Source organism: Marmota flaviventris, chromosome 12 (genome assembly GCF_047511675.1).
Source record: "Marmota flaviventris isolate mMarFla1 chromosome 12, mMarFla1.hap1, whole genome shotgun sequence".
In the NCBI taxonomy this organism is placed as follows: domain Eukaryota; kingdom Metazoa; phylum Chordata; class Mammalia; order Rodentia; family Sciuridae; genus Marmota; species Marmota flaviventris.
Window position 1 is genome coordinate 75,033,109 of NC_092509.1, and position 10,969 is coordinate 75,044,077.

General features: G+C 50.4%; 1 protein-coding gene across 1 annotated transcript in view; it reads right to left on the minus strand.

Annotated features, from left to right (window-relative positions):
* Positions 1-2,154, minus strand: part of Rassf5 (Ras association domain family member 5) — a 67,984-nt gene extending 65,830 nt beyond the window's left edge. Inside the window, exon 1 of the mRNA XM_027934623.2 lies at positions 1,692-2,154. Coding sequence (XP_027790424.2) covers positions 1,692-2,154 — 463 coding nt within the window. The remainder of the gene's footprint in view (positions 1-1,691) is intronic.
* Positions 2,155-10,969: the final 8,815 nt, after the last annotated feature.

Below are 10,969 nucleotides of genomic sequence, written 5' to 3' on the forward strand. Positions count from 1 at the left end.
TAACGTCATTTAACCATGGAGTATCACACATACATATACACTACTTACTACCAAACCAAAAAATTATCATAAAACTATGTGCAAAATGTTCAACAATAGATGTAGTCCCCAAAAGTCTAAATACAAACAAGAATGCCAATGAAGCAGATCTCTTGGGATTCCAGACAATAAAACCCATTACAGTAAGGATATTGCTTCTCTCCTGTGTATAATAAGGTCAGTAGATGCAGTCAAGTATCCCAGGACCCTCCAGAGGACAAAGGTCGCCAACATATTCCTGTTGCATTGGATTGTCAGGTCAGAGGCATTGGCCAAGTGGCAGCCCCTCCCCCACAGGACACATACCTCTATCTATAACTGTTGCTCTTTCCATTTTAATTGGCACCTAAACTGTGAGATCTGGTGATGTAAGAACAGCACCCACTTTCTCCTTCAATTGTCCCCTTCCACCTGATCCTGGCTTAGAGTCTGTCTGAGTTCTCCTTCCTGGCAGCCAGCTGCAGCAGGAGGCACACTGTGGGCTGCAGGGAGAGTCAAGGTAGGGCTCTCCTGACTCACATAGCCACCGCTGCTGTCCAGGGCTGCAGTGGGGTGGGAGATGTGGGGCTGCTGTCATGGGGGGAAGGGCCTTCGCTGAAAGATGCAAACCACAATCCATTTCCAGAGATGCTGGTTACAGGTTGTGCCACTGTCTGTGCTTTGTGCTTCTGATATTTAAAATATCTACATAAACACATGGCTGTGGATATCCTCTGCCAAACTGGCAACAGCAAATGCAGGGGTGGAGGGAAGACACCTATTAAAGGAATACACACACCTTACTGTAGGACGGGAAATAATAAGCCCCACGAAGACTGCAGATTTGCTTAGAAAATCTCTACACTGGGTGCTCAGTGTTTTCTAGTCAGGATTGAGACCAGTGTGGCTGGGGAGGTAACCAGAGGGGCCTGGGAAGAAGGGACCCAGCGGGGAGTTGGATCATTTTTGAAGCATGATGACTGATGAGGAACCCAGGAGGAGGAGGAGGCAGGGCACAGCCACATACTGGAGCAGAGTTCAAAGGTTTGAGGGGCCAGGGGTAGAAGACAGAAGCGGGTACCGGTCCTGCTTGACCAAAAGAGCTTGACCCCAAGCTCTTTCCTCAAGCTCTTTTCAATCTCACAGCCTATTTCCATCCAAAGCTTAGCTAAGTCTCCTCCCTGTCCCAATAGGTTCCCCTGGAGCGGTCTGGGCTTGTACGATAGGCGGACAAACAAGCCATTTTTTCCATTAACACAAATAAGCAAAGGTCAAATGGTCACTTCAATATCAGTCTCACAACCCTCTTCCAAGAATTCACAACTAAAGCAAGAGGGTCCAGGGGATGACCTTCAGGCGGCCATCAACCCCAACCGGCAAGCTTGCCTGTGTGCGTGCATGCTGGGGGTGGGGTGAGGCCCAGGAACGCACCTGTCAGCAGAGAGGTATTTGTCAAACACCGCACAACCATTCCTGGGCAGTGCGCAGTCACTAAGGATAAGAGGCAGGGAAATAAGGAGCTGAGAGTCTCGGGGGTTACTGGCCTTAAGTTCGGGTCTCCTCTGGAGCCAAGGATGGCAATGTCCCCTCTCTCCTTGCCCCTACCCCTCATGGTCCTTGGCCGTTGGACTGCGGTCTTCCCGCGCCCCTCCCTGCCCTGCCCGGACACTCACTGGCGCAGCGCAGCGCCTGCCGCAGCACCTCTCCTCCGCATAGGTCACACCAACCGGGGCCGCCCCGCAGCGCCAATTCGGCAAAGCTGTGCCCCTCGCCTCGCTCCGCCGGGACGCGGGGATCCTGCGGCTGTTCGAAGATGCTCCGCACGTCGCGGGGCCGGGGCGCCCCAGGCCGCCTCCGCAGTCTCTGCTGCAGACCAGGCCGGAGAGGGCGAGCGGGTCGGGAGGCCCGGGGTTGAGGATCGGGGTCTCCCCGGGCAGCCCTCCGGACGCCGCGCCCCTCGTGCGCCCCGGGCGCGGTGGAGAGGGGCGCGGGGACGCAGCGGCGCGAGGAGCGGCTGGGGGGCGGCGGCAGCGGCGGCGATTCCGGGCCGCTCAGGCTCTGCAGATAACGCGGCGGTTCGGGGTCCAAGAGTAGCGGGTAGGGGCGCTGCCCGATGGCCGGGGACGCCATGGCCATGCCTTGCTAGTGGCGGCGGCGGCGGCTCCCGCGGCGGCTAGACTCCCGAGCCAGCCCCGAGAGAAGAGGCGGCCCCAGACCAGCGCGCCTTTAAAGGGACCGCAGCCCGCAGGGCGGGGCGGAGGCGGGGAGACTTCAGAGAAGCAGGAAGGGCCACCCGAGGGAACAACCAACGGAGCGAGGGGCAGGGTCAGCAATGGGCGGGACTGAGCGAGGATGGATTTAGGGGTGCCTTCACGAAGCCGAGTGGACATCTGGGTCCACTGAAGGATGCTGCATAGGGAAGGTTCTATGCAGCACGACTCAGAAGGCGCGTTTTTCTGTAGGGGTCCCTCTGCCTTCAGCCCGGCCTCTCCCTCTCCGATCCGTCCACCTCCCGCTCCCCAGCACGCCCCGGTGAGACGGCCGGTTGCAAGGGAAGGGCTTTGGAACTGTCTGAGGATGGGGTCTAACCCGACAGTGGGACATCCACTGATTGGGTGTCCTCTGTCACTCTCCAGGTGTCCATGCCTTCAAAAGGGTTGTGCTGCTTTGCTCGCTCATCCCTTGGCCCGCCGCTGCCGCCACCCCCTTGCTAGCCGAGCCCGACGTGGGTCGGGAAGGTCCCGCTTGCAGTGCCGAGTCGCGTGACGCGGAGGGAAGCGAGCACTCGGGACATTTCCGAAGCTGACCGCGGAAAGCTGCCTCCAGGCGTCCGCGTGAGACTTTGACTCTGGTTGGATTTCCCCTCTCTTAACAGCCCTACCGGGTAGAGTTTTCCCGTTTCCTGGAAGACTGGGATTATGATGATCCTGGGCCCTGGGTTATGAGAACGCTCCCGCGCCCCATGGATTGGGGGAGTTTTTCTTCCTAATCAAATCCTCCTCTCCCCTTAGCTGCGGAAATACCTCAGCTTTGTACTTGGTACGGACAGTTCACCTGTGAGATCCTTTTTCTATCAGCATCAGGGCTTGCTTCAGGGGCCCATTCCTGGTCTAAGGCTCTACAGATATAGTCATCTCAAAAGCCTTAATTTTTAAGCAAAGGGCCAGAGCATCTTCTGTTCACACTGGGTCCCCAAAAATTATGAAGGGGGTTCTGACCAGCGCCTTCGTCCATGGAGACATCCCCCCCCCCCCATTCATGGGTGAGGAAACAGGATTCTGGTGAAGCCTGGGCTCCTGGATCTTTGGGCCTATGTGACCTGTCAGAGATTAGCAATGACTAGGCCTTCTCTAACCCCAGTTTTGTTAACTCTAAGTTGGGCTCAGAGTGGGGAGATAGATAAATGCTGTTGTGGTACTTTCCAGTTCCACTGCTTTAACTCAAGATTCAGCTCTTTCTTCTTGAAACACTGGTTTGATTTGGTTAATTTAGCAGAGTGCCAGCAACCGACTTTGGAAACACAGTCTGTCCCCTACTGATCAGAAGACTCTGCATTCAGGTTTAAACCAACAATCAATGGAAAATATTCAGAAAGGGGGGGGGTACTGAATATATACACTTTTTTTTCTTGTCATCATTCCATAAACAATACAATGTAACAACTATTTATGTAACATTTACATTGTATTAAGTATTACAAGCAAACTAGGGATGATTTAAAGTTTATGGGAGAGTGTGCAGAGGTTATAAGCGAACACTATGCCATTTTATATGAGGGACTTGAGCATCAGCAGATTTTGGTATGGGTAGAAAGTTCTGGAACCAATTCCCCGGACCCCCACCCCACCCTGGACTTAATCTAAATACCAGAGAAACAGAGGGAGAGGGAGAGGGAGAAAGGGGGGAAAGGGAAAGGGAAGGAGAGAGAGAGAGGATTGTAGAATAAATTCTTCTAGATCTGGCTTTCCTGGTTTTTCCCAGGCCAGAGATGGGTCTCCCCCTAGTGTCTAGTAGGGGAATCCTCATTGCTGCTTTTTGTTTTCCCCTTGAAAGTAATTTTTAGGTAATTCCTAAAATTTCTAGAGTCCAATGGCCAAGAATTTCCCAGGCTGCTTTGTTCCATAGCTTCTCCCTCTTTCTGGTGGTAATCGTAGAGTCCCCTTCCTCCCAAATTTGTAGCAGAGGACAGGTTCCCGGCCTCTGGGTCCTGCCACATGAGGTAGTTTCTGGATAGATGGGAAGAATGACCCAGAGACCACCCCACGGTGCTGTAGAGCAGGGGAGCTGAGATGGGGTGTGTGAGCCACAAGCAGCCCCCTCAGCTCCATCCCTCCTCCACTTTCCTCTTCCCTCTGGGAGCCTACATCTTCTCTACAATAGTGGTTTTCACACTTTGGCAGGCAACACAATATCCTGGAGGGCTTTATTAAGTCACAGATTACTGGGCTCCACACCCAGAGTTTCTGAGTCAGTTTGTCTGAGGCTGGGATTTGAGATTTTTTGCACATTTTTAGCAAGTTCTCAAGTTGTGTTGGTGTTGCTGTTCCAAGGAACCCAGTTTGAGAACCATTCTTACCCCTAGGGCTAAGGTGGTAATAAGAAAATGGGCTTTTCTGTTCTGTTTCCCACTGGACTAGCAAACTTCCAGTGCAATAGGACTGGAAAAAAACAAAAGGGGCTATTCGTGAATGCCTTCTGTGGTTTGTGTACATTTGCCTTTATGGACTCTTATTTCCATCTTTCCCACTTTTTGGCTTACAGAAGAAGGTCTCTCAGGGTTGTTACAGAAACCTATATTGTATGTAGGTATTTTTGTACCCACTCTCTGTTATCCAACTATCTCCAAAGCTCTGACACTTGTCCAAAGATCACTCCCTTTCAGGAGTGTAGTGTACTGAGTGAGGCCCGGGGCATGGACCCAGCCTGGGCTCTGGGTAAGAGTTTGGTGTGGCAAGAAGCAACAGGATTCTGAAAAAGAGTACATCACTGAAAGATAAAATACCATTTATGAAGTAATTGCCAGTGATCACCATCTCTGTTCCGTCCCTACTCCCGGTCCCCAGACCCAGCCCAGATTCCTGGCTGGAGAGGCTCCGGAGGATGGGAGCCTGCGGGCTGCCTGGAACAACCAGGCGTGCAACCTTCACGGCTGTATGAGCTGTGCAGAAGGCTTAATGTTTGTCTTCCTGCTGTAGCTCTGATTCGGTGGCATGTCAATGGCTGCTCTCAGCACTGGATGGAGGAGGAGATGTAGGGCCAGAGCCCCACATTTGGCTTCTGGAATGGGAATAGAGATGAAAATGGAGATATAACTTCATGCAGCCAATCCACAGTTTGTTAAGTTTATCTTAAGGTTCATCTCTTTCAGCCAAGAAATCGAGGTCAGAAGAGGTGGCTGCCTCCCCCAACCTCAATAGGAGGCACCCTGCGTGGGACTTGCCTCCTCAGATGCTATCTTTTATAGCTCAGTCCCCTTCTTCCCTGAAATAGCCTCCCCTCCTACTACACACACACACACACACATTCACACAGTAGCAACTCATTCCTCCTTCACCAGGAAGAAGTCCTGAACCATTTTAGTCCCCGGTAGGGTCAGGATATTGTCTGGGGTATGTCCAATGCCTGGACATTAAAATTTTCTGGCCCTGCCTTTGGTCATCCAGTTCCAAGACTAAGCCCCTGGCATCTGCTGAAACACCTCCACTGGGAGTTTTCTCCTCGTTAGCAGATCCTCTTGGCTCAGAGCTCTTGCCTTTTTTCTGATGATGACTCACTCCCAGCAGAGTGGGTTTTGCTGCTTTTATTTTTGACCAAGGGGAAGAATTACCACAGCGAATTTGAGTGTATGGTCAGTGTGTGAAGTCACTGCAGAGGTGGTCCCAGAGCGTGTTGGCTTCCCTATTGGGTGAATTGTTTTAATACTGTCCCCCAAACTCCCTCCTCCTGCCCCTCTGTTAGGGAGGAAAAGGGAAGGGCAGAACACAGCCTGACTTTCCAAAGGGGAAGCTTTTGTTTTTGGTGACTTTGAGGGTATTGAAGGTGCCCCCAAATCCCCAAAGCTTTTAAAGAAATCGGGGAGGCTGACAGTTATACAACTGTCTACTTAGGATTATTGCATACAGCAGGAAAAGCTAGCTAACCTATAACCCAAATCTCAGGGCCTTAAGTAACAGAGACTGCTTCTTAATACTCCATGCCCTGTACAGGTTGACCAGGACATTGTGCTCATTAGAGTTACTCTGGGACCCAGGCTGATGGCACAGTCTTCCTATCTAATGTCACTGTGCCAGAGGGCAATCAAGAGAACCTGGAGGATCTCACATTAGCAGTTTAAAGTTAGCCAGTCACTGGTGGGAGAGGTAACTCAGTCCTATAATCTCAGCTACTTGGGAGATGAGGCAGGAGGATCACAAGTTCAAAGCTAGTGTGGGCAATTCAAAAGAGAATCTCTCAAAATACTGAAAAGAGCTGGGGTGTAACTCAGTGATGGAGTGCTTCCTTAGCATGTGTGACCCCCTGGGTTCAATCGCCAGCACCACTAAATAAATAAATACTCTGGGGTATTTATTCCTCACAATTTACTGAACTAGTTAAATGCCCTATACAAGAGAAGCAAGATGTGTAATCCCCCCCAAGTGCCCAGAATGGGAAAGAACTGGAAATAGTTGGCAGTAGGTACCACTGATCAATGGAATCTCAATCTTCAAGGGAAGAGAACAGTCTTTCATTCATTTAGCAAGTCATTCTCTAACATCCACTAAGTTTCAGGTGACATTTTGGCACTGATGGTGCAACAGTGCAACAGACGTGTTCGTGGAGCTTACATTTTAGAAGGAGAGCACAGCAGACAGACAAACAAATGTAGGTGTGACATGTGTGTCTAGGACAAAGCCCAGTAAGGGCATAGGGTATGCCAGGACTGCTACATTAGACCTTTCTTTCTTTCTTTTTTATTTGTTCTTTTTAGTTATACATGACAGTAGAGTGTATTTTGACATACATATGTGGGGTATAACTTCCCATTCTTGTGGTTGTGCATGATGTGGAGTTACACTGGTCATGTATTCATATATGAACATAGGAAAGTTATGTCTGATTCATTCTACTGTTAGGTAGACCTTTCCGAGGCACAGTTACACACAGGGTTGAATGAAGTAAGCCTTTTGTCAGTCTGCACGAGAGTGTCCCAGGCTGCAGGAACAGCAGGCACAGAGCTCCCAAACTTTCCCACCCCTGAGTTTGTTCAATGGATGCATCCTCAGAATGCATTGTAAATACAAATCCCTTGTAAAATGTGAAATGGCTGGCATTGCTCTTTTACAGATGAGAAACTGGGGCTCCAGAAGTCATGTGACTTTCTGATTCAGCATGCCTGGCTATTAGCTTGTGTTTTGTAAGATGGCTCCCAGGCCACACTGGGGAAATGGGGCCACAGCAGTAGATAGTTAAAATTGTGTGACCTCTTCCATGACATTTCAGGGAAGAGGCTATTTCTTTCCCCCTTCCTCCTTCTCTTCTCGAACTTCTATAGAGCTCAGCCTCTCAAAGAAATGAGTGTCACTGATGAGGGGTAATACCTGGTATCACTAGATACCACAAGCTGAAACGGTGACAATGTTTTAGAGAATTAAAATGTGTCTGAAAGTCCCTTGTAAAATGTAAAATGGCTGGCATTGCTCTTTACAGATGAGAAACTGGAGCTCCAGATGTCATGAGACTGACTGATCAGGTGTCATAGTCTGGACTCTAATCTGCTCAGATGCATAAATTTGCCTTTGCACTGCCCAGCTGCTGTGGGAAGAGAGGCAGCCAATCTCTGATCTGGCTTTGTAGGTACAATGCAAAGATCAGCAAACATCTTTCCCCAGTTTTCTCTCCTTGTTGAAATCCTGCTCTTCTTTCCAGATCTGGTCCAAATTCCAGATCCTGTATAGAGCCTTCCCAGAGTCACCCAGATTGAATTCATCTCTCCTTCTTCTAGGCTGCATGAGTCTCTGTGTCTCTGACATGCACGTGGTCCTAATGTGAGGTGCACTGACACTTTAACATTTTTATATCCCTTGCTTAGATCTTGGTCTTTCCCTCTGTGCGCTGAAAAACGAAAGGGGCTCCTTCCATGTTTAATGAAATACATTTAGCTGTAGGCTCAGGACCAGGACATATCTCTTAGCATCCGTCTAAACCATGGCTCCTGTGCTCAGGGGTGTGAATGAAGGCATTGTTTGGTCTGCGGAGAATGGAAGGTAACTGAAAACCTGCTGGGCTGAGTGGAAGTGGGAGTGAGGTTGGGAGTTCCATTTGAGATTCTTGTACATCCTCCAAGATGCTGGTCACTCAGGTGGGTAGGCTGCTTCTAGGTGCTTCTAACTGGCCAGGATGAGGGCTGATGGAGCACTATCCTTAGCTCCAGGGGATGGATTTGTGGTATGTCACCAAACACCAGAGCTCCCAAGGAAATCTTCTAGGTCCTTGACAGAATTTGGGAACAAGAAGGGCTGATCGGGGAAGGGGCTCCTAGAAAGGTGTCACTGTGAAGGATGGGGTGGGCAGGGCTTGCTTCCCACCAGTTTACTGGAGCCTCCTCCATCTCATCTCAATTATGGAATTTTTCCGTTCTAAGCCACTCTGCCAAGCTTATGATAAGACTGGTGTGTGTGTGTGTGTGTGTGTGTGTGTGTGTGTGTGTGGTGTGTATGTGTTTTCCTTTCCATGTTGGAAAAACTCAGATATTCCAGCAGATTTGTCAGCAGCTTTTGTCGCTCAGCCAGCAGGGAGGCTGCAAGCCACAGCCACTTACATTCCAGCGCTAAGCCAGCTCTGAGCCCATTACAGTGGCAGGAAGCCATGAACTCGGGCTATGACAGACCATCAAGAGCAGAGTGGCCTGGATGACCTCATGGGATATCCCTGCCCCACCTCAGCCCCCACCACCTGGCACTGATCCCTTCCTCTGTCTTATGGCTCTCATTTCTGCTTCTTTTTCTGTCTCCCTTTCCCTCTCCTTCCCCACTACACCATCTCTCCCCACCTCTCTTTATCTCTCCCTCCCTTCTTCCTCTTTCCATGGTGACTCCCATCTCTCCTCTCCCCTCCTCCCTACCTCCTTCTGATGAAGGTACAGAGAAAGGATCCATGCTGCCCCAGGTGGCGGTCTTTCTGAGCTTCCAGGGAAAATAAAGTTGCTTTGGGTTATCCTGGCCGGTCCCTCAACATGTCCCCCTGGAGGTGCCCGACTAAGGATCCTTAACAACATGGAATTTGGTCTTTAGAAAATCATTGAAGCTGTTTTGAAGTGAACCCAAAATGGCCAGTTGTAGCAATTCTTTAAGGGGTTCCACTGCCCAAGTGAGGGAGCCCCCTGTGAAATGAGTGGTGGATTCAAAGATGGGCAGCCAGGCCATTGTGGAAATCCATCCTGTCCTTATACTGGCTTCTCTGGACGCAGCTGTTACAAAGGGGCTTGGATAGGGGCACCTAGTCCAGGGCCATTCAGTGTCCTCTGCAGTACATTTGCAAACTCTGCTTCTCCATCCTCAAATTTTAGATTGTTATTTTGTTTTCATATTTTTTGTGGTACTGGGGATGGAACCCAGGGCTTCATGCATGCTTAGAAAGCACCCTACCACTCAACCACATCCCAATCCTTTTTATTTTATTTTTTTGTGACACCGTGTGACTTAGTTGCTGAGACTGGCCTCAAACTTGTGATTCTCCTGTCTTAGCTTCCCAAGAAGCTGGGGGTAAGGCTTTTGCCATTGCCTGGCTTTTAGCTTGGGTAAGAATCAGCAGGGATGTCATCAACAATGCAGATTCTTGGGCCACACCCTTGCCAATTGGATTCTGGAATCCAATCCAACTGGGTCCTGGAATCTGCATCTTGGACCAGGACAAGAGAAAATTGTGGATTCTGAGAGGGAAGAGGAGAGAGAGAGAGAGCGCCCTACAGCTCTCTCTTCCAGCTGGAAAGAGGCACCAGGCCCTTTGGTAACAACTACACCCCTGGGGTAAAACCCACAATCCTTAATGTGTCCTGAAACTTTGGGGACTGGCTCCTCCCTTTCTGTGACACTGACTTCCTACATTAACTTACTCCCCAGGGACATAGGAGCTCCACACGGATGCTTCTGCTATTCCCATTGCTATGAGGATTACCTTCTCACCTGCTAAGATTCCACTCGGGGTCATCTGCTCCCAAAGTCATTTCTGGTGCCTCCCAGTCTGACCTAGACACCCTGCCCTGCAATGATGGTGACTTCTTACCCTGAGCTGTGCATTCCTATGCATTCCTACACCAGAGTGCTGTTGAAATCCTGTTGTCGTGCCTGCCTTCCCAAGGTGAGCTCCTCAGGGCCAGGCCAGTGTCAGTAGCATGGGGCCTGCTACGCCATAGTGCTCAGTAGCCATCCAATGAACTGAACAGGCTCTTGGGACTCACATGTCAGGAATCACTCCCTGTCGGGAGCAGGGAAAGAAGTTTATGGGGTCTTCAGATGTCTGAGATTCTTACAGAGATTTCTGGTCATAGGCCTATGTCCACTTTGCCCTTCCTTTCTGGGAGGGCACCAGAGCTCTCAGAGCTTTTGCTGGGTGGAGGCATCTGCCTGAGCAGCTCTGCCCAGACTCGGCTGTGAATGTCCTCCACAGCTCATGGGCGTTGCTCATGAGATCAGAGCCTGAGTCGTATCATCTCCAAACATCTGCATTTTGGCTTTCAGGGAACCCCTGGCTCTTTCACTGAGCCACACCAAACACATGGGCTCCAGAGCAGCCACAGCTGCCAGGGAAAATCCACTATGGGACTTTCCTGTGGGGCCATTGATGAGCCAGAACTATTGGCCTGAACTTGACTCCAGCAGAGCAGACAAGGACAACAGTCTCCAGGACTTGGCCTTCCTCACTCTAGCCCTGAGGGGTCACTGGGCAAAACAGTTTCCAATTGAGACGGAGTAGC